We start from the raw sequence: 23,662 nt of genomic DNA, 5'->3' as shown, positions 1-23,662 counted from the left end.
TTTTTTTTTATTTTGACAAACTATAACTTCTTAAGGCTTAGTTTTATGAAAAATAACCCCCCCAAGTAGATATGCATTATAGGTGGCTAACACTACAGAAAGCTACAAGGATAACTTCGGATAGATGACCAACAAAGAGTGTCGTGTCTTAACCGTCATTAGTTCATATCATTGTTTAAGCATATATTAAAAGCTTAAAACCAAAATACATGCTGTGTTGCTTTTACATAATCCATCAAAAAACCATACAGTAAACTAAAAACTAATCTTTGACATTCAAGTAGAACGATATTCTGCTTTTAACTAAAAGAGTAGAGAAAAACACAGATAAGAAAAAAACATCACAAGTGAAATCTACAGTTCGTCCTTGGTAGGTGTCTCTTCCTCAACCTGTTCAGCTTCAATGTTTAGACCACTACCAGCCAAGTCATCTGATTTCGTCTCAGCAGCCGCCTCCTCAGTGGTCTCTGTTTCCTCTGCTTCCACTTCCTCTTCCGCTACTGCATCAGGGCTGATCTTCATACTGCTCTTGACTGAGTTGTAGATACGCCCTGCAAAGTCTTTTGGATCGTTGAGTATGAATCCACTCTCTATCAAAGCCGTCTGGTACATGAGCTGAGCTGTTTCTTTCACACTCTCGTCCTGAAAGAAAATGTGTGTATTGGGTTCATCTCAGTTACTCAACTGATGAAAAAAGTAGACAGAATGTTTTGTTTACCTCAGGGTCGCTAGCAACTCTTTCTTTGAGCTCTTTGATGATAGGGTGTCGTGGGTTGATCTCCAACACCCTCTTCCCACGCATGTAAGCTTGCTTGTTTGCATCAGAGAGAGTCTGCGACTGCATGATCCTCTCCATGTTAGCACTCCACCCAAACTTGGACGTCACAACCACACAGGGAGTGTCAGCCAACCGGTTGCTGATTTTAACATCGTCAACATTCTCGCTAGCGAGACTCTCTTTCCACCACTTTGTCAGCTCCTTGAACGCTTCCTTCAGCTCCTTAACTTTCGAGTCTTTCCCAACCTTCAACCCTTCTTTCGACACGTTCTGAAACTTCTTGTCCTCGTAGTCCATCAGGTATTGCATCAAGTACTCATCAACAGGGTCTGTGAAGAAGATGACCTCATAGCCCTTTTTGATGAGTCTCTCCAGGAACGGAGATTTCTCCAGCTGTTCCTTGCTGCTTCCTGTGATGTAGAATACGTCCTTTTGCGCCTTTTTCATTCTCTTGATGTACTGATCCAGGGATGTCAATTTTCCATCTGACTTTGTTCTGTAAATAACAAATCATATTATCTTTTAGCCAGCTGTGTTTCTTAATAAGATAAGCAGACAGATGTTGAATAAAGAAAAGTACATACGTTTCAAAACGAAGAAGTTTTGCCAGGCGGTTCCTGTTAGAAGCATCTTCAATGATTCCAAGCTTAATAGACTTGCCAAACTCATTCCAGAATTTAGTGTATTGACCTTTCTTCTCATCATCCTCACCAGATTTCTCCACATCTGTGTGCCAACAATTGAAAAAAAAGTTTAGATCATCAAAGTGCGGGGAAAAGTAGTTTGTTATATGGAATACCTTTCTTGTCATCATCATGGACCTCATCAGGATCCTCTTCAGCAAGCTTCCGGATCATATCAAGGGCCTTACGGATAAGCTTCTTCTTTATTGTCTTTAAGCTGCTGTGCTGTTGAAGCATTTCTCGCGATACATTTAGAGGCAATGTGTCAGAGTCAACAAGACCCTTCAAGAAACTCAAATACTTAGGCAGAAGCTCATCAAACTCATCAGAGATGAAGACCCTCCTGACATAGAGCTTCAAGTTCGCCTTGTTGCTGTTGTAGTAGCTCTCGTACAGATCATGTGGAGCTTTCGGAGGAACATACAAGACAGCCTTGAATTCAACATCACCTTCGGCATTGAAGTGACTCCAAGCCATTGGCTTTTCCTCAGAGAAATCCTGTGTAGAAACTGTGTCAGGAAAGGAAGCTTACACCAATGTGGGTAACAAGTAGTATTATTTATTTGTTCACCTTTGAGAGAGAGTGATAGAACTTAGTGTACTCTTCCTCCGTCACCTCCTTTGGACTTCTGAGCCATATGGCTTTAACATCGTTCAGAAGCTCCCATTCGTAAACTGTTTCTTTCACCTTCTTTGTTTTCTGCTTCTTCTTCTCACCGTCTTCATCCTCAGCGTCTTCTTCCTTCTCTTCTTCGGTAGAGGGAGTTTCTGAAGCAAAGTAGAATTAATAAAATTTTGTAGGAATAAAAGACACACTAGAGTTGAAGTTTTCAATATAACTAACCAGTTTCATCTTCAGTTGATTCATCTTCCTCAACTGGGACCTCAGTTTCAACCTCTTTGCTAGCCCATAGTTGGATAGGGAAGTTAATGAACTCGGAGTATCTCTTCACCAAGTCCTGTAGCAGACAAAGATGATACAATGAGACTAACTAATGAGCTAATAATAAACAGAAATAAAGAAGACTTTACTTCCAAACTTTATCAATATATGACTGACCTTAAGTTTACTCTCCTCAAGGTATTCTCCAGCTTCGTCTCTTAGATGTAATCTAATCTCAGTTCCACGTCCAAGAGGCTCATTCCACGTATCCTCGGAAACAGCAAATTTACCGTCAGCCTTTGATTCCCATACATGTCTGAAAATTCAAAAAAAATTATCAGAAACGTTTTTCCAGATGATTTTACAGCAGAACACTCTGAGGAATCACAACTTACTGGATGTCATCATTGTGCTTGCTAATGACTTCAATGTAGTCAGCAACAAGATACGCAGAGTAGAATCCAACTCCAAATTGTCCAATAAGGTTTCAGATCCCCGCTTGATTGCATTTTCTCAACAAAAGCTGTTGAAAAGACAAGACCTTGAATACTTGGCACTTTCTTGATCCAAACCTCTTATACGAGCAAAACGTACCTGAGGTTCCAGACTTTGCAATGGTACCAAGGTTCTTGATCAGGTCTTCCTTAGTCATTCCAATTCCCCTGTCCCTAATAGAAAGTATCTTCTTTGCTTTGTCTAGCTTAATCTGCAGATCATTACGTTAGTACAAACTGAATGCTGTTATATGTCTACTCTCTCACAAAACTAGTGAGAAAGATGTAGCAAACCTGGATCTCAAGCTTAGCAGTGTCACCTTCACCCAAAACATCTTTGTCAGTGAGTGCAAGGAACCTAATCTTGTCCAAAGCCTGAAAATTTTACAAACACTTACTAATCAGCTCCCTGTCTGAAAATCAAGTAACCAATGATGATAACAAAACACTCTAAGGGCTTTTTACATCAGAAGCATTGGAGATCAACTCTCTAAGGAAAATGTCCTTGTTACTGTAGAGAGAGTTGATGATAATGTCCATAAGCCTCGAAACCTCAGCTTGGAACTCAAACTTCTCCGCGTTACTTCGAAGTGTCTTCTTCGAGATCGATTCTGACTCTCTGCTCCACAAAAAAACACGATATCAGACCTGAAGAGATTTTTTTATATACAAACTGAATCAAACATGGTAGAGTGTGACACTCACTAACCTGTGAACAACATCTGAATCAGTGGATAAACCGCCGTGACCACCAAGTTTCTCCTCCACCTTAGGTGGATCTGTGACTTCGTCGGAACTATCTTCCGCATTCGCGTGTAGCTTTCTTGCTATGATACATACAAAGGGGACACTTTAGTAATCAAATCGAAGTGATGTACAACGAAGAGTTAGTGTGTAAGAAAGGGTAGTACCTTGATCTGGAAGAAGGAAGAGAAGTGAGAAAAGGAACAACACGGACACTAGCGTCCTCTTCCTCATTGTTATTAGATCCCGTAGGCCTCTCTCTCACTAGATTGCTAGCTTATGAGGTTTATTCACTCAGCTCCAAGAAAGATCCTTCAAATTAAATAAGACATGATTTAGTGAACTGTGTAGTTTCGTACACTTCGGTTCCTGAGTGTTTCGTCTTAGTTTGCCAACGTGGCAGATCTAACGGTTCAATGTTACTGGAAAAAACACGTGGGAGTTTTGTATTGGAGCAAGGTTCGTTCTTGACGTGGATCGACATTGTTGTAGCGTGGATTAGTGGATGGACGACTTGAATAATCCAAGTCGACGGTGATACACCTCACGTCCTTGTTGGATGATCGGACGGCTATCTTTTTTTTATAAGACACGTGGAAATGGACTATTGGATGGTAGCATTTTTATTGACATCGAACATTCGAAACCAAACAATGAAACAGTCTCTGGATGATTCTTCTTCTACTTCCCCTCTCTGTTAATGTTTGGCTGCTTTGATGTTATCGTTCTAATTATGCAACGGCTGAGTGTGTCTAACTATTGTTCTAATCAGTGACATGAAATGCGTGAGAGACGAGAAGACATGAACTTGGTTCTTTACCACCAGCTCAAACTCTGTTTCTAGGACATTGCTTGGTTGGTTTGATGAGTTGTATGACACAGTTATTCAGAGCTGAGAGAACTGCAAGTACCATGACTAAAAGTAACAGAAGGTAAACACTTTTTCTTAAAAACTATATAAATTTTATTTTATGGAGAAAATACCCAACAAGTTTAACAAAAAGTTTGACATATACCAATGTTTGAACTAATCCACCTATATATGTTATCAAATAAAAACCTGAATGAACGGGGAAAACTGATGGAGAAAAAAAAGAAAAAGAGAAAGTTCATCAAGACAAATTATAAGTTACCTCCCAACACATCTGTCATTCTCTGGCCAATCAACCAATCCATCAACCTATTGAAGAACCCAATCTCCACTCACCTCCATGGAGGAGGGAACTCCCAACGTGGTGTATCCGGCTCTTTCCGCTTCCCACCAATGCCAATAGACAAACTCGATGAAGGCTCTACGCTTGCTCTCGAATGCTCTCCCATATCCCCCGGTGATAGAAACTGCCTCAAACTCAACGACTCTCTGTTGCCCATCTCAACCCCACCAAACCCAGAACTCTGATCAAAGCGTGGCTGCAATGACCCATTCAGACTAGGAGATCCACCCGCCACGTTCATGAACATGTGTTGCTGAGGTGGGAATGGTGGCTGCCCATATGGGGCCGATCCCATCATCTGAGGCATCATCACTGGCGTACCCCTTGCGTCCACCATGTACGGAATAGCTGTTCCAGGAACATACATGGGCGATGGTGACATTGACATACCAGGAGGACCAGTAAATCCGTTGTATCCATATATAGGAGCTGGAGAAAAGGATACACCAGGGGCTATACCCAACGAGTTTCCCGTTCTTCCCATGAACAATCCTGCTGCTGTCTCGAGTGACTTACCATTGGACAAGAACGAAGCCATCTGGGATACAGTCTCTTTTCGGTCAACGTCCACTTTTGTACCCAATAAAGAGAGAGCTGGTCCATCCAATTTTTGACCTCCATAGGGGGCTGTGCTCCATGGTTGCTGCCCATAGTAGGGACCCTGATCACGTGACTCCATGAAAAACTGTGGCCTGTCATTCAAGTCGAAGTTTACTTCCTTGCTTGATTGCTGAGCAACTGACAATGAAGAGACAGGTGACGCGCTTGCCTGACCCTTGTGACTTAGAAATAATCTCGTTTCCATCTTCAACTGAGAAGGCGGAGGCATGTCATCGTCCTCGTTCGTACAATTCAAATCCAGGTTGAACCTGCTTGATCCTCGGAGATTAGCTTCATGTGAGGAGGACTCTCCACCCCGAGAGTTTGATGAGGTGAAAGGAAACTGTTTCCAGGGAGTTTGATCTTCAACTTCATCATCTCCTACATCAGCTACATTTAGATCGATACATATCACCTGCTTTTCCCTTGAATCCCCGCTAGGAACTTTACGAGGTAGTTCTGAGTGAGATACACTACTAGCACCCGATCCTTTCGCGCTAAGAGATCTTTCTAACTGCAACGGTGCGGCTGCAGGCGTACCAGAATGTGAAATAGACATAACGTCATCTGTTTCATCCGGACAAATATCATCATTGAGATCAAAGCCACATGGGCTTTTCTCTCTGCCTACTTTGGATTTAGCAGCTGCTGACAGGTGCTTCTCTTCAACATCATCACTGTCCATCATCTCATTCTCAAGTTTGTTATCCTTCTCATCCATTACATCGTCATCTCCAACATGCGGTTCCTCAACGGAATGGCTTTCACCCATTGACAGTCCCTTAGATGGAAAACCCGTCTGTAGCTCATCATCGTGGGAGTCTTGCGAAACAGACTGCCCGCTTTCATCAGAAAGTTCTTCTGAAGAACTGTGAGAAGCTTCCCCAGAGTCCACTTCTCTTGCCACTTCCTGTGCGACTTTGGTAGCTACCTCCAAGGCATCTAAAATGCCCAGGTCTATATCAGCGGTTGTTTTGTCAATTGCTCCTAGGCGCTGGGATATGGTCATTGATCTAGAAGACCTGCGGTTTTTTTTCCGTTTTACTTTCTTCTTTATGTCTAAATGTCCCTTATCTTCTTTTTTGTCTTCATTCTCAGCATGAGCAGTCATACTGTCACTCTCAACTTTACTAGTTCTTCCATGACCTGACAGTCTTGATGAATTGTCAGAATCCTGATTGTCTATTACATGAGCCAAGGAAGGAACATGTTTGCTATTATGGGCAAGACTCACATCGTGAGACCCACATATTGTCTCAGATGCATTCCTGCTCACCTCATTTGAATCAAGACTACTCTGCAAAAGACTATTTTTCTCCAACTCCATACTGGCAATAACAGAATCAGAAGACACAGCTACATGTCCTGCTGAACTAGATGACACTGCTACAGCTCCACCCATTTTTTCAGGAAAATCTCCATAGGTTCCCATATGCTTCTCCTTGGATATCTCAGCACCTAGCGGAGCATTTGATGCGCCTTCAACACTACCACGTTCCGAGCTAAGAAGGCTACTAGAGACAGTAGGCACAGTAGTCTCTCTCATGGAGCCTTTTCCCTTCGGTGAAAGGTTTTCTTGAACATCTTTCATAACAACATCGGTGGAAGATTCATTCAAAGTCTCAGTCATCTTATTAGAGCAGTGAGAGTTCACGTTCGAGGTAAACCCAACCTTGTCATTCTGCAGTTCCAAACCCTTATCCTGATCTGAGTTTTTTTCTCCTGAGCTTCCTGACGGCAAGGCTACATCTGCTATTTCAGGACACTGTTTTTCATTACTACTTTGCGTTGAACAAAGAGTAACAGCTGATTTTAGCCCACTGCTCTCCATGCTTACTGCTACAACTCTCATCTCATCTTCATTAGCTTTGCTACAGCTTTCAATGTCACGTTCAGAATGGTCGTTAACTACTTTATCCTTCCAACTATCAAAGAGCTTTCTCGCCTGATCCTGAACACGAGAACTACCATGGTCAACAAGTTTCTTGACAGCAACCCATATCCCAGAAGAAACTAACCTCGAGCCATCTACACCTAGGTTTCCAACAGCTTCTAACAAAGCAAGAATCGACTCCTCTACAGATTTATCATTACCCAACGTCTGCGCTTCTGCCAGCCAGCTACTCAAGTACCGAACCCCATCTAAATTTACAAAAACATCAAGACACTCTCTGCTCTTCGTGACCGCGATCGTGCTTGCAACCGCTGCCCATTGTCTAGAAGCATCGCCAGCATCCTTCAAAACAGAGTCTTTATTACTCCGCATGACAGACACGAGCTCTTCGACACGAGAAGTGACAGTGAGTCCATCTTTTAGTTCCGTCAGGGTAAAGAAATCCTCGAGCACCATACTGCTTCACGTACAATAACCCCACCAACGTTGAACACCCTTAGGAGGTAAAAAGGTTCTTCTATCTCCCATTTGACAAGATCCTGAGAAAAAAAAAAACCATAACAAGAGAGACTTTTTGGCGTTATCCTTACTGTGGCAAGTACAAAAGACAGACTCCAGACTTTTATGGAAACTCTAAAACTATCAAACTTAGTTTATTTGATATTACATTTCTGTGTGTATTTCAACTGACAAATATAGCTACTAGATCACTCCAATGTCAGAAAACAAACATAAAACTCAAGCATTTGGCAAGAGGACAAAACATACAACATACATTTGGCAAAGAACCAAAACAAAATAACTACGAGAAACCTCCTTGTGTCCATGGCTTATACAGCCAATTTTCGAATTCAAAAATGGCCAATCTCATAAAATTACATCAACCCCAAAACCTAATTTCGGATCAAAGCCCTAAGATTCGAGAAAAAAAAAACAAATCAAAACTCAACACATGTGGAAAAACAATATGAAATTAGGGCTCAGGAATCAAATGATCAATTCAGACAAATCAAAAAAAAAAAAAATCGGAAGACAGATGAGAATAAAACCCTAGGGCGAATTTCACATCGTTCTAAAAAAAGAAACAAATGATAGAAAAAAGTAAAAACGTCTCACCACCGGCGATAAGCGAGAAGACGAAACCCTAGGAGGTCAAGCGAGTTAACACCGATGCGCACTCGCATCTCCCAAATCTCTTTGTATGTATGTGTGTGTATATACTCCGTTAACGATATTCACCGACTCTAGCTCCGGTAACGACGGTGGCGTCTCTGAGAGAAAACCTCTTTCTTCTTCTTCTTCTTCGGGGGAAAGTTCGCTCGTGAGAGAAGAAAATTCGTTTATTCCTTTGTTAATAATAATAAATTATTTAATTTTAATCATATGCAGCGATTGGTTGATAAAAGTAGTGTTTATTATGTATATTCCTTCTCTTTTTCTTTTTTATTTTCCGCGTTCAATTAAACTCCACGTGCGAAGCGTGTGTGTGTGTGGGGGGAGCTGGTAGGGACTGACGACGGCCCATTATGTACCCAACTTGTCCAGTCAACAAGTACACACCCACTAGGTTCATCATGCTACAAGTCAGGTTAACGATTTGATCCTACGGCTGAGATTTATAGGATTTTGAGATGATGGGATACATCACTTTTTTTCAATCGAGTGATGTCATTCCTTTTTCTTTACAAACTGTCGTTATCTTCTTCTTTTAATTCAAAGTCGTTGTTTGTAGAAGGTACAAAACCAAATGGCAAAAAAATAAATAGAAAAAGAGGTACAAATCAAAGCAGTGCATATCAGGTTTGTCTTGGAGCTGGAACCAACAACTCTCTATCAGTCTTTAGGAACCACTGTGACAATAGGAGGTGAACGTATAGTTTATACATACTTTTTTTTTATAAATTCCTTCAATCCCAATAATAGGAAAATCAGATCCGATTACAAACTCGCTTTAAACAAAATTTTCAAATTCAAACTATTATAAACTAGTTTAGTCTGTCCACTAAGCCCATTCCATTGATCCGTTTTTTGAAATTCTTTGGAATCAGTTATTATTCTCAACCATCGACCATAAATTACGAAAAGATGAGATTTAATTTGTTACCTCAAATACCGGAAATTCTCATGTAGTTTTTGAAGTAGTTAGCTTGAGATGAACTCCACAAAATTCATAACAGTCACTGTCTATACTTACTATTTGTCTTGATTAGAATTTGCTTATCCCACAACATTGTAAATCACTTGCAGGCCCGTCTCAATGCTAGAGAGGATCCGGATTTCTGAACTAAAAGAAAATATGGATTTTAGTTATTGGTGTGAGTTTATAGACTACATTTTATCACTATAATAACTTTAGTACATAAAAAAATCCTATCCTTCTGAATAAGAAAACTAAAACGTAAAAATATTTTGGAGTTTCTATCAACTAAAAATGTAAAGAAAAATACAAGATCAAATTTGGTCCCTGTGCAAGTGCACCTTTAACATACATAGAAACGGCAGTGGTCACTTGTATACACTGAATAATACAATATAGCTGGAAGTACAAAACATTACGTCCTCATGGCGAATTGAACAGCTTCCTCGATCTCATAGCGAATGGGAGAAGACTCATAGTTTGTATCTACAACAACATTCAAGCATAGAATCTCCATCGTCTTCTTTCTCTTCTTATATTTTTTGGGTTTTCAGGAACTGCTTCAGAACTATCAATCATCTTGATCTAAAACTCGGTTAGAAAGAGGGTAAATTTATATGTTAAATCCAATAACGTGCAGTTTTGTTCTTAATTAGACTATAGAACCAATCCTCGAGATCAAGCATGAGAAACAACATCCAAATGATTTCTCCAAAATAAAGAAAGGTTGAGGGCTCCAATGATCCCTTCTCATAATGAAAATGTATATAGCTTTATTTTGGTTTAGACCAGTACGAAGAAGACTATAAAGCTCTTAGCCTCTCCAATGTAATATCAAGGACAAGAACAGTAAGTAATTCGTGTTCGTTGCTTAGATTAATGAAACAAATGTGATGAAATTGATGGAATCTTGTGTATTTTGCAGTTATGTTTTTTTTTAACTTACAGATTACTTTCAAGTTCCCTTGTGGTTCATAACATACATACATTATACATAACACAATAGCAAACATACATAATGCATGATAGTGAATTAGTGATGATATATATAAAGCAATGTGAAGTTTTAAATGGGATTACAAAACTGTGTATGGCCTTGAGATGATGCAAAAGATGTTTTTCTTATATGAAAGAAAGACTATAATGCTTAGTCAATAATGCTCTCATCTAAAATGTTTAATACTATCATTTTATATACTATTGCAAACGGTTACCTTAAATAAGTGTGGTGAACGATGAGCACACATGATGATTGAAAATTTTTATGGGGATCATGAGAAAAGAATGGTGGTTAAGAAAAAGCAACAGCGTTCAAAGATTCAGCGGTAGTCTCTTAGATTTGCGTATTACCCTCCGGCAAATCGGACACACCTTATTTTCTTCCGACATGATCCTCTCAGCACAGCCGCGACAAGTGGCAGAGTGACCGCACGGTACGAAGAAACAGTTCTTCCGTTCCTCGAAACATATGACACACAATGTTGAGTAGTCCACATCCTCCACAGAGCTAAATGACGCCGTTGCAAAATCTCTGTTTCCCGTTACACCCCACGGCTCGTAGACCAACGGCGAGATGGTGACTACTTCTTGTCCTGCTACCAATGGTAAACTCTCCATGTCATCCTCTTCCGTGTCACAATCGTTCAGAGATTTCAATATCAAAAATATAAGGAACATTATAGTCCCTAAGAACACAATAACAAAAGAAAAAGTAAATTAGTTTTACCAAAAAAATGTAAATAGCTTTACACTGAATGTGATAGTGTGTATATATATTATCTTTCCATGGAATATATATGATATCATATAGAAGTTATATATTTACAAGAGAATTGTACCCAAAAATGATATATAAACCACCAATCTAGCGCTGGTGGATAACGCCATGTACCATCCACCGAACTCATCCTTCAAAATACCGTAGTACATATATCTTGAGATAGTTGTAACGAAATTTTCAACAGATATAATGATTCAGTGAAGGTAGAGTGATTTGTTCTCATATGAAGATATGCTGGATCACTTCTTCTTGTTTATCTCAGAGCATTAAACAAGTGACGTAATGTTGATTAATTCCAACCTTGTTGTATTTAATTATGACAGTATTTATAGACTGTGTCAAACGGACCCGTCGTGCTATCCATTTTAATTAATTTGACCAGGAAAAGAGGAGAATAAGTTGGTGACATACAAAAAAAAAATCCTTGAAAATTGATTCAAAATACAAATCCAACTTCATTACTCCATTTTTATTCCATTATTGAGTGCAAAATAAAGTAGAGTTTCAGAAAATTTCAAATTTTATCAGTATCTTCCAAATCCATATAGCTCCAGACATGCATGTATCTTATGGCACATTCAATAGATCGTCAACGAGAATGTAGGTAACATTCTTTTTTGAAAACATAAATAAAAGTACCTGTTTGTTTGAGGGCAAGAAGAAGAATAGTCAATGTGTTTTTTGCAGGTTTTAATATAAAACCTGATTTTGTAACATTGTTCATAAGGCATGTTATAAGCCAGGGGCAGCATGCAGAAGGCGTCGACGCCATCTGTTTTGATAAAGGGTTATAATAAGAAGGATTCTTCTTCCTAATAATAAGCATTCTTCTTCCTTTTTTTTTGGATAAAAGCATTCTACTCCTTTGAAAACATTTTATATATATAACCTAAGGTATTTTTTTAAAAAAATAAGGTATTGAATTATTATTATTATTAAAAAAAGCTATCTCAAAAAAAAAACTAAGGTATTCAAATTCGTTTCGCAAAACTAACTTCTATGTTTATATCCATAGCCAGATTGTTAGGAAATCTATCTTATTAAAACATAAATATTGTGACTTTTTCTAGGTAGATTTTTAAATTGGACCTACTATTAGCTATGATATATTTTTTGATCCTATTAACTAACAATTAATGTTAGTAAATTATTTCCTTATTCTATGCTAACTTAATACTTTATATACATTCATTTTATAAGTTGACCCATTTTTTTTCTATTCAAAAAAAAATATTTTATTTCCCAATTGATTTCATAACCAACATGCAGTAATGTTAACTTTGAGATTTCATAATCACCATCCAATAAATCCATGCGATGATCACCATGCAATACATTACTCCTTAACCAATTAATTTTATATAATAGTCGTACTATATGATATAGTGAAACCTCTATAAATTAATAATGTTGGGACTACACCAAACCTATAACTTTTTATTAATTTATAGAAATTATTAATTTATCGAGATACTAATTGAACCAAAAAAAATTAATTTGGGGCTATGAAATTATATTAATTTATAGAGATATTAGTTTAGAGGTTATACTGTATATTCAAAGTGGATTCAAATCAGACTTATTAACCCATTACCTTTTAACCAATTCAAACTTTTACTGGCTCGGCGATCTAAATTGAATTTAAAATGTTGATTCAAACACAGTTTAATTTTTAAACAAACGAAATTTTTACATATTAAATATTTGTAACATTGTTAACAAAATTTTGAATCATAAAATATCCCGCGCTTCCGAAGCGCGGGTCATGATCTAGTACTAGTTAATTCTGCATTAGTAGTAGTTGGTCAGGACATTAATCTTCAGCTGGATTATAGTATAATTAAGTAGATATGAATATCGTGTTTTGACCTTTATAGATTTGTGACAAAAAAAAAGACCTTTATAGATAGACCTGTCGTGAAGATAACTTGGGTTGTAAACATCAATTAAAAGGTGTAGATTTATGTGAGGTTTCAACCTCCTGGAAGTCAATACAAATTTGTAAGTAAAGAACATAAAACGAATTGTTAATCCAGTTCATAGTCTCTAAGAGCAACTCCATTTCTAAACTCCATTTTGAGGTTCATAGCATTTAATTTAAATGATTAATAATTAAATAAGGTAAATTAAGAATTTTCAAAAATTTAGATATCTATTGGTGAACTTCAACGGAGAAGAAGAAGAGAGAGAACACGCTTACCAGAAAGGAAGAGTCAAAGGCGAAAGACCACTCATATGGTGCCACTTTACTAAGGATTCATCTCTAAAAACACTAATATAAGAGACACCTCTAACATATACTGACTATTATATTTATTTTTTATTCAAAAAATGTTAAGAGGCTTCCCTATAAATCTCATAAAAGACCCCAATGGAGGTGGTCTAACTGCTACGAAAAAAAAAGACTCTTGTCCCTCAACTTTCATTCAAGATTCACAATTTATAAACGATCTTCTGTTCTTCATTCTACATGAATATTTATAAACAAACTCGAATAAATTGTAGTATAATAGAACTAAACACCACGTTTTATAGGATTTATAGAACTTTAATATAAGATTATTTGTTTATAAAACGACAATAAAAAGCTAAAACAGACAATCGGACAAACGGCTCTGTAACTATACTACTTCTTCCTCTCTTGGGTTTTGTCTGCATTGTCAAGAAATGAGTTGGTGGTGGGCTGGTGCCATTGGAGCTGCCAAGGTAATATTCATCCATTGATCCCACTCCGATCTTCATCGTCTCCTTCATACTCAACTCATTTATAATTTTGCAGAAAAAAATCGACGACAACTACGAGCCAACGCAAAGCTACCAAAGCGTCAGCACTCATCATCGGCGTCACCGGGATCATAGGAAACAGCCTCGCGAAGATTCTCCCTCTCTCCGACACACCAGGCGGTCCATGGAAAGTCTACGGCGTCGCTCCAAGACCTCGTCCCACCTGGAAAGCCGATCATCCCGTTAGTTACATCCAGTGCGACGTCTCAAACGCCGAAGAAACACGATCAAAGCTTTCTCCCTTAACAGACGTCTTCTACCGAGCGCGAAGAATCTCCGACACGTCTGTCTCCAGACAGGGACCGAGGAGATCTCTTGATGATCCTCCTTTCACGGAGGATATGATGATTCTATAATGGGCTACAACTATTAAGCCCATAGAATCAAATAAGTAAATGTAGCAAATAAGAGAGGTTTGGACATGGAAAAAGGAAGAAATAAATAAAATCAGGCCATAAAATAAATTAGGGTTTGTTTATTGGAAAGTGATTTTGGGGGAGAGAATGGGGAGAAAGACGAAGAAGTGTAAGCAAGAACTGTTGGTTGTTGACAGTGAGTATCGTGCGCCGAAGAGACGTTCATATGGGCTCTGGGCGAAGAAGATAAAGTCTCTTCGTAAGTCTGAGGAGGAGATTATCCGAAAAAGAAAAGAGGCTCTTCATAAGGAGACGGCTGAGCTTTGGCGCAAAGTGTGGGAAACAGATGTAAAATTCTTTCTTTTTATTATTTTTTATTTTCCTTTTCGATTTGATTTGCTTTGACTTTGATTTGATATGATCTCTCCGTACCGTACCGTACCGTAGGGGTTCGATATGGGTAGACTGTGGGATCATCGTTATTGGGGAATGCATGCTTTCGAAGGAGGGAGAGATTGTCCCATTGTAGTGCAGCTTTATGCAAAGGTCGGCCTTCACCGCTACAATATTTTAGAGGTACAGTATATTTAAAAAAAGAAAAAAAGTCTCCTCCTCCTCCATCCATCTCTTTTGTGTTTTTCCCTCTATATTCAAATTTTTTTTTTTAATCTCTCTCTCTCTCTCTCTCTCTCTCTCACAGGGGACAAATCTGCAGCTTCACGAAATAGAGAAATACAATAGAGAGGGTATTTTCATGCCTGCCTGTTATTATATAACTTTGCATGCAGAGGATCAAGCTACACCGTCCCTTGTTACTTTCCAGACTATTATTTCCGAAAGAAAGGGCTACACTCTGAATCTCATTTGCACAGTCGCCAGACTTAAAGGTGAAAAAACCATCGTTATAACAGACAGTTTTTCTTGAATTGTGTTTGTATATATATGAGTGTGTGAATAATTATCTCCTTCTCTAGGGACTAAGTCTAAGGGAGATACGGATCAGTTCGACGATGATAGGGACTTGCCTGAGTGGCCTTCTTCATTTGGTGATAAAAGTCGATTTTTATATGAGGTAATATATATATTTTTTTTACTGAATTCATTCATTCATTCATGGTTAAGGCAAAGAGCGATGCTTTCATTGAACCGTGTTAGTGTTTTTGCTTCCGCAGTTGATGGAATCTGAGTGGGAAGAAAACGACTGGATTCGTCTTTACTTGGAAGTTGCAGTCGTTACCACGAATAGGCGAAATCACAATGTTGGTTTGCTTGCTTTGAGTCATCATATAATAAAGTGTGTGTTTTCTTTCTTTCTTTTATATATAAATAAATCTGTTTCGGTTGTTGCTTGCATTGCAGCCCAACCTGTCCGGTTTGAAGATTTTGAACGTGGTGGTAGAAACTGGCGAAAATCTGCCCAAAGAGAATGTACTCGAGTGTTTTACAAGTGTCGTAGTCTACATAAGTTATGATCAGGACTTGGGAGGTGATAATGGGATATGCAAACGCAGAGCCATCGTTCGAAGATCTGTGGATTTTATATCTAAACGCTTTTCCCTCGTTGGCAAGACTCTACCGCTGCTTCCCTAAGTTTACAACATGCTAGCTATTATTTGTTATGTCTTTTTTTCTTCTAAAAAGTGCTCAAACAGGATTCTGGGCGATTGATTTACTTTATTTGAGTGAAATTTAAACTTGGTTAACTGTTGCTTCTTTTATTGATGGATTAAGCTAAAACCTTTTTAAACATTTCAATTTCTTTTCTATACAATAGTAAGGAGGATTTCAAATATATAACTTTCCTATATAAACGCATTGTTCCCAAGAGAGTCGCATCTGATATTTTATACTCTGGAACATGAGACTAGCTTGATGCGGTCAAATGCAAGCCTGTGGTTGGCTCATGATAAACTACTAGTTCAAGCTGAAACTTCATCTCAACCACACATTCACTTATGCTCAAGCAACGGGTATAAATGATTTTGTTAGCATTTCACATCTAATGGGATTTTTGACATAAACAACATCTCTTCCACATAAGAAGAACCCACTCTTTGTTGCAGCAACAGGAGGTACCATATGTCCAGCACTAGAAAAGGGAGTCCCTTAAATTTTTGTTCTCCTCTCAGATACTCTCATTAGAACAGAGTATTTCAGATCCAACACATGAGAAAACAGAGTAAGCAGATTCCAGAAAATATGATTAAACAGTGGCGACTACTGTAAAGATTTTTTTTATTCAAAGCTAAAAGCAAAAAAAAAAAAAAAAAAGTTTAAAGCTTTCAGAAACGGAGTGCCGGAAAAAGAAGTAAAACTCCTCTCATTTCCGCCGCTAGAAACAGTCTCTGGGACTTGCAATCAGGTTTCACACAATTCTCCTTCGTTCCTTGCTGGGTATCTCATCAACCTGGTTGCTCCAATCAACATCATCTTCTCTATTTTGATCATCTGCTTTACATGTACTGATCGATCTCGGTTTCATCTTCCCGGTCCTCTGGCGGGTAATGTAGCCGTCGAATTTAATTTTCCGATGAAGTTAAACTAATTAGCGAAGAGAAGAATTTGGAGAGAAAAGGAAAGCCGCGGAGAATGCGTGAGAGATGGATATGGAAGCTTGACAGCTCGTCGTGATGATGCAGACTTTTTACTTGATTCGGAACGAAACAAGATGCATATGAGTTCGGTTTAGTCAGGTTAATCGGTTCGGTTAATTTGGATTGAAAATTTTCTACCCAATTGAACCGAAATTAATTATGGTTCGGTTTTTGAGATTTGTTTCCGAATTGAACCGAATTTTTATGTTTCAAATCTCCATCAAATTGGCATCGGTCCGGTCCATACCCACACAGCTATTGTATCGCGAGTGATCGTCAAGAGAAAAACAATGTCCGAGAGTTATTGCCCAAAGACGATCGTCCACTACAGCAATGGAACACGCACTTGATAATTAATTTTACTGGATTTACTAAGTAAAGCTTTGGATTGAAATTAGCCTTGTTGAGAATTATAAGAATATTCTGTGTAGGTCCAGGCGGAGACAAAGTCAGTTATTCAAGAATTTGAATGAGGGTGATACCAGCCAAAAGGCAAGGGATATTAATTATTGTGTAAAGGAGTAACATCATAACACGAACCGAATATTGAGACGATACTATATCTTGGAAGTTTTGGTTAGAGAGGATTGATTTATGAATTGCACGTGATATATAATTTACTAGGTTTTGACAAAAAAGAAAAGAAAAGAAACACATACGCCAACCAATTAAATTCGTTATTTTTCTTTTATGGTTAGGTGACTAAAAATTGTATGATCAATTAATTATGTAAGTAACCTAGTATTTTGTCTCTAGTGAGCTCATTTTTGTCCGTGTTTATAAATACCGAGTGATAAAATTTAATGGAATTTCGAACATGTTGAAACCGAGTGAAGGTTTAATTGCCAAAATCGATCTTGGGAAGATACATTTTCTCATATGATGGATGATGTATTGTGGGGTCCACTCAGCCCAACAAATATGGTACCGTTCGTTAGACGAAATTGGTCGCCTTTGCCCCTACTATCTTATCAAAATACCTATTTTACCCCTAAATACGTTAGTAACGAAATTGGAGTGATCACTACAGCCTGTATGACGTCGGATGTAATTAGTCGATACTACCCCTACTATTTTCCCCTCAATACCAACTTTGCCCCTATAACTGCCACAAGCTCTCGACGACGCTACAAATTTCCATTTCGTTTTTTTTTCTCGTCTTTTGTCTCACTCTTTTTCTCTCTCCTTTCTCTGAAAAAGTTAGCCACCTTGTTCGTTTCTCGTTTTCTTCCTCTGTAAAAATGGTGAGAAGAAGACGCATTTATACGAGAAAAAAAAATTTAGTTTTCTTAGCTTTCTTTTTGCTCTGTTCCTGCTCTCGTAATCTCATTTGGTATCGAATTGTATCTTCCTCAGGTAGTCTCCCTGAAGTTGAAGGAAGCTGAGGACACCGGACAGTACTCGCTCCCTCTGGTAAGCACATCACCGAGCTTTCCCTTTCTATATTTCTCTCTTCTTCTTTTTTTTTTAAACGTAAACGAAATTTTCTCGTTCCTTCCTGGTTACTGACCTAGTTTTCCTTTACTGATCGAGGTTTACTTTCCGTCACTTCAATTTGCGGGAGAACCGAACGATTTAGTCTCGATTTTCCATCATCCTCGCTTAGTGGAAGCTGAGGTCACAGAAAAGAACTCCCTCCTTCTGGTGAGTAAAACGACGACACATCGAGCTTTTCGCGCGTTTTGTTTTCGCGATCGAAGATCCCTCTCTTGATTCTGGCTATTTTTTGTTTTGTTTTGGTCAGACTAGGAATTTTCTTACTGGAAACAAGAGTCATGGAGGGACTTTCAAATCCACCGCAGATATTACCTTAAATCAACTGAGGTATACTATTGAGATTTTTTATTTCCAACTTCGATCTTTTCATGCGTCTATGCTTTACAATTTTTCATGATTGTACTGAAATTAGGAGTTCAACTTTCAAAATGGTTCCCACGCTTGGTGAGTTGATGAACACCCTTGACAAAATGCCAGATGAGGTAATGAATATTGTAACTACCATTCAAGTACATACAATTGTCTTCTCATACAAGTTTTCAATACCGTTCATCTTATTTCACACTCGAAATTGAATGCTTTGCAGCCACAAGATTACAAGCCACCTTTCTTCTGGGGTTGCTTAGAAAATGAAGCACAGTATCTATTGGCAAAAAATCCTCTGAGGGTGGAAGTTGGGAATGTTAACAGCAAACGTCTCGTGTTAACGTTAAAGGTAATGTGGTTAATGCAACTTGCTTGAGGTATATCTTGTCTTTTATGTCAGTCGAATGTGTGATGTAGTTAGCATTATTACTAGCTAGAGGGAATGTTAACTACTTACTTGCATCACACTCCACTCTGCCCTAAATGGTAATTTCATTGTTGTTTCCAGATCAGTCATTCACAAGGAAACTATCTGGAGCTCACTGATGTTTTTTCAAACTTTCCACTTCTCTCATTGGTAATGATTCTTCCTCTTCATTTCCACCTTAGAAAATGTAACTGCGCTCTTCCGTGTATATTCTTTGCCGTCGTTTCTAAAACCTAACACATCGTTTGTCTATTGTTTCAGGCTATATCTGAAGGTAAATCAAGACTTTAAGTCACTACAAAAGAGCATCCCTGAAACATAATATAAAGATGAAATCTGCAGTTTGTTTAATTATTGAACACTGTTACTTGAGAGTCTATCTTCGTCTACTAACTGATCTTATCCTCGCTCTCAGATATCATGGATCAGCTCGAGACAGATGTTGTTATTTCAGAAACGGGCAAGGACACATATGTTAAAAACAGAGATAAGGTATATAATTCATCTCATGCTCTTTGCTTTTTTTATTTGTTTTGACCATCACTCCATGTCTTAAAGATGTCAATTCATTGTGCAGGGAAAGAGTGTTCTTGAGCCTTGTGAGAATGAAAATGACTTCATGCAAGATGATGGGAAGCGTACCAGACCCGTGACGAAGAGTGCTCGGTGCAAATTTTTTGCAGAAGGATTTTGTCCCTTTGGAGATGAATGCTGGTTTTCTCACCATGTCGGTGGTGATGGAAACAGTTGTTGTATCTTCTCTTGTGAAGCTAGTGGTTCAGATAGCAAGGTTTGCCTTTCATCATATAACATCCTACATGCATCATACTCTGCTGTGCCTAAGACGTCCGAATACTCCTTGTTGTTTCCGTAATACTCCATGTCTTAAAGATGTGAATTCATTGTGCAGGGCAAGAGTGTTCTTGAGCCTTGTGAGAATGAAAACTACCTCCACACTCTGGAGGTCAAGAAAGAAAGCGAAGCTGTTGTTGGAGATGATGATACCTCTAGGTTTGTCACTCTCTCTGGTTTAGTTTTGCTTACATATTTGCAACTCTGAATTGGATCTTTCATTGTTCAGGGAGTTTGTGCTTGGTCGTTGTTGTTGGGATACTTCGGTCTCAAAAGTGTTTAGGAAGCCGGCGTTGAGTTTAGCCGGGGTTAAACCTCCTAAGAAGAAGAAAGTTACCGTAAAAGAGAAGGTTCATGCCTATCCGAATCAAACTTTCACTCCTTCTTCTCTGAAGACCATTTTTGGCCCAAGGCTGTATAACATGTGCTGCTCAAAAGAAGAGCCTATTGCTATTTCATGTTGGTTTGAAACATACAAAACAAAAGCTGACAATTCCACTTACGAAAACCAATTTTTGTGTTGGAGATCGGCCAAAAGGGTAAGTTTGCTAATTGTCCATTATTCACTTTTTTATTTTTATTAATTCTTTTAACTTTGATTTCCAGTCTCCCAACTGGAGAGCTGGAGTTACAAGAGTGGATAGACAATGGATTACACTTTCAGAGGAAGATAAGAACAAAGTTGGACCTATCTGTGCTGAACAAGAAAATCAAAAGCTAGGAGCTGTACGAGACCAAGGGATGCATCGTAAGTCAAAACTTTCTTTTTTCTTTTTTCGAGAATTGTTTAATTCAAACTGATACTTATTAAATTTTTTGTTTTTATGTTTACAGAACTATGCTATGCTTATGTTGGTGTAAATCTTGTGAGCTCGCTGAGAGTAATAGATGGCGTCGATGTAAAATTTGTGAATTTAAGTGTGAGGGAATTGTGCTTCTATGCCTCTCCTAAGGATCGCTTAATGCAAACTTCAACAGAACACAAGTGTCATCCTCTGCAAGTGAGCGCTGGCCTGGACTATATAAAAAGACATGGAGTGTCGGTACAACGAGGGCCTAAAGAAGATTTGTTTGACTGCATAAAAGACAAACCCAACAAAGACGGGAAGGACAAGATTAAAATAGCAGGTCGGAGGTACCTTGGCAATGATCTATATGCATCATTGAAAAGACTTAAGAAGCAGCCTTTAGGAGCAACAGTGGTTCTCTTTTCAGATTACTGGGATACTGCAGATGGGGTAAATAAATTTTCTATATTTATAGTTTAATAGATTCTGACTGCTCTTGGTTTTAAAGTGTTGATTTTATATGGTAGGAAGTGTACCGTGGACCCAAGAGCGACAAGTCTCAGTATGATGGTCTTCACGGGGTGACCGTTGCGGATGCTTTTTTAATGGACGGGGAGCTCGTATTCTGGTGTAAATCTAGCCACGGAGAAGAGTACCACACCAAAGGCTACATCCTAGTGTCTGGTGAGATGATTGTGATGGCTCATCACTTCGCTGCTGGGAGTGGCAATTCAACGTTTGGAGTGAACCGAGGTCTAAGAGGTGGCGACACACCTTTACCTCTTAGCAGTCCAACGCCTCTGATTCATGATTTTGTGTATCCTTTCCTCGAGTCAGAAAAAAGAAAGTCAAACAAAAGAAAGAGATAAGTGATGTTTTGTAAGATTGGTGCTCGTAAGGAAGTTACTATGTAATGTGGACTCTATGGATAAGAAGATTTAGCTTTTCATTTCATAATAGCATGTGCAAGTATATAATCTGCGTGGTTTGGAGTACAAGGGTTTTTTATTCATATGACAAATCTGATTGCATTACCTAGTTGAAACACTTAGTATAGAAAAGCTGTTATCTCTTTTGTTATAGTCTTCTCATATGAACCTCCAATTGGGTCCGTAGTTGTAGAAAAGTTCCCCAGTATAATCCCTAAAGTTATGCCCGTAGGGATCACACGAATGTGGAAAGGAAGATGGCACACCATATCTATAAGGCCATGGTGGATAACATGGATTACAACAACATGGCTCTGCCTTTTTCTCCTCTGTTTTTTTCTCCTCTGTTTTTTTCTCATCGGCTTTCTTCTCATCAGGTTTCTTTTCATCTGGTTTCTTGTCATCCTTCTTCTTGTTGTCCTCTGGTTTCTTGGGTGGTTCAACTTTGTTTACACTTACAAGCTCAGCGAAGGCTACCTTCTTCCTCAGTGTGTTGGTTAGACAGATCATGTTGACTTCAACACCGGTCACCTCAATCTTGTTCCTGTGATCTCCTTTTATTTCCACAGCCGAAACTCATAGAAAAACATATGCATCAACTCTTTAATTTCAACATGATTTACGAGAGTCAGCTTTCATATGGGCTTTTGTATCGTTGTTACCTTCAAACTGAGCGGCAGTTTTCATTGCTTTTGCTCTGGTTTTATCATCAGTCATAGTAACTCTTATCAGGATCTTTTGCTGCACACAGTTAGAAAACCTCTTAGCATCATAAGAAAATTCTTCTTCCATACATACAGACACAAGTGTTTTTCAAGTATTTGAGTACACATATATACATACCTTCATGTTCTTTGTCTTCTTCACGTCACGTTTTGCGGATGATTATAGATGATCTTCTTTGAGAATTCGCTTTGGATGTTTGATGTTTTTTTTTGTTGGCTTTGGATTCCTGAGTCTTCTTTAGATCACAAATCTGTTGAACTGTATAGAAGGGATTGTTATATATATTATCATTTGTTCCATGAGTCATTGTCTTGCACCAACGGAATAATTCAGATTGTTTAAACTTCGTTTTCAAATCGTTCCTTGCGTGTTTTATTTGCTTCTACTTGCCGATTCGTACAAATTCGGTAATATTTGAAAGACTACAAAAACTCGTAATTTAATTAGGTCAAAAACTAGATTAAATAATGAGCCATAAGTAATATTTTCTGATATACCATCGTCTGATATTTATAAATGTAAGGCTCAAGAATGATATGTTTAGTCAAATATCTTGCATTATGATGATGAATACGTTTTGTTTTTACTAATTATCATGTTGTGAGAGAGAGAACTGTGGTTATGCTTTGTGTGAAGATTTATATTTATAAAGCTTTAGGCCATACATTTAGGTGAGTGCAGTGCACACTTCTATATGGATATGAGTAGAAGACAATATTTTTATATTTATTAATAAGCAAACACATATTCTCTACAGTACATATATCTTGAGATAGTTGTAATGAAATTTTCAAGAGATGTAAATGATTCAGTGAAGGTAGAGTGATTTATTCTCATATGAAGTTATGCTAGTTTTGTTTATTTCAGAGCATTAAACAAGTGACTTAATGTTGATTAATTCCAAGCTTGTTCTATTTTGACAGTATTTATAGATTGTGTTAAACGGAGCCGTAGTGCTATCCGTATTTATTAATTTGATCATGAAAAGATGGAGAACAAGTTGGTGATACACCCACAAAAAAAAATCCCTGAAAAATGAATCAAAATACAAATCCTTACTTTATAACTCCTTTATTGAGTGCAAAACAGAGTAGAGTTTCAGAAGATTTTATTTCAAATTTTATTACAATAAAAAA

General features: G+C 38.2%; 5 protein-coding genes across 5 annotated transcripts; 1 reads left to right on the top strand and 4 right to left on the bottom strand.

Moving 5' to 3' along the window:
- Window positions 1-144: 144 nt before the first annotated feature.
- On the bottom strand, window positions 145-3,891 carry LOC108854284 (endoplasmin homolog). Its single transcript, XM_018627806.2, is given in 14 exon segments — window positions 145-642; window positions 719-1,274; window positions 1,363-1,504; window positions 1,578-1,959; window positions 2,033-2,229; window positions 2,306-2,420; window positions 2,522-2,660; window positions 2,740-2,831; window positions 2,833-2,867; window positions 2,939-3,050; window positions 3,133-3,213; window positions 3,304-3,457; window positions 3,548-3,665; window positions 3,750-3,891. Coding segments are annotated over 14 exon segments (2,478 nt in total). The 5' UTR covers window positions 3,817-3,891; the 3' UTR covers window positions 145-354.
- Window positions 3,749-8,665, bottom strand: LOC108854272 (uncharacterized). The gene is made up of 2 exons (XM_018627796.2): window positions 8,407-8,665; window positions 3,749-7,829 (listed from the first exon to the last, which is right to left on the bottom strand). The coding sequence occupies exon 2, from the start codon at window positions 7,744-7,746 to the stop codon at window positions 4,786-4,788; it is 2,961 nt and encodes a 986-aa protein (XP_018483298.1). The 5' UTR covers window positions 7,747-7,829; window positions 8,407-8,665; the 3' UTR covers window positions 3,749-4,785.
- A 2,000-nt stretch (window positions 8,666-10,665) lies between these two features.
- LOC108850027 (E3 ubiquitin-protein ligase APD2-like) lies at window positions 10,666-11,338 on the bottom strand. Its single transcript, XM_018623613.2, has 2 exons — window positions 11,266-11,338; window positions 10,666-11,112 (listed from the first exon to the last, which is right to left on the bottom strand). The coding sequence occupies exons 1-2, from the start codon at window positions 11,312-11,314 to the stop codon at window positions 10,739-10,741; spliced, it is 423 nt and encodes a 140-aa protein (XP_018479115.1). The 5' UTR covers window positions 11,315-11,338; the 3' UTR covers window positions 10,666-10,738.
- Window positions 11,339-14,059: 2,721 nt separating this feature from the next.
- LOC108854274 (UPF0725 protein At1g02770-like) lies at window positions 14,060-16,058 on the top strand. The gene is made up of 6 exons (XM_018627798.2): window positions 14,060-14,695; window positions 14,795-14,923; window positions 15,048-15,234; window positions 15,322-15,419; window positions 15,520-15,606; window positions 15,707-16,058. Exons 1-6 carry the CDS (start codon window positions 14,495-14,497, stop codon window positions 15,935-15,937), a joined length of 933 nt encoding a protein of 310 aa, XP_018483300.1. The 5' UTR covers window positions 14,060-14,494; the 3' UTR covers window positions 15,938-16,058.
- Window positions 16,059-21,803: 5,745 nt separating this feature from the next.
- On the bottom strand, window positions 21,804-22,796 carry LOC108852493 (heavy metal-associated isoprenylated plant protein 16-like). Its single transcript, XM_018625997.2, has 3 exons — window positions 22,644-22,796; window positions 22,463-22,541; window positions 21,804-22,354 (listed from the first exon to the last, which is right to left on the bottom strand). The coding sequence occupies exons 1-3, from the start codon at window positions 22,647-22,649 to the stop codon at window positions 21,960-21,962; spliced, it is 480 nt and encodes a 159-aa protein (XP_018481499.1). The 5' UTR covers window positions 22,650-22,796; the 3' UTR covers window positions 21,804-21,959.
- Window positions 22,797-23,662: the final 866 nt, after the last annotated feature.

Source organism: Raphanus sativus, chromosome 4, assembly GCF_000801105.2.
Source record: "Raphanus sativus cultivar WK10039 chromosome 4, ASM80110v3, whole genome shotgun sequence".
Lineage (NCBI taxonomy): Eukaryota > Viridiplantae > Streptophyta > Magnoliopsida > Brassicales > Brassicaceae > Raphanus > Raphanus sativus.
Note: the sequence above shows the minus strand (reverse complement) of the source record. Positions and strands in the feature narration are given on the sequence as shown.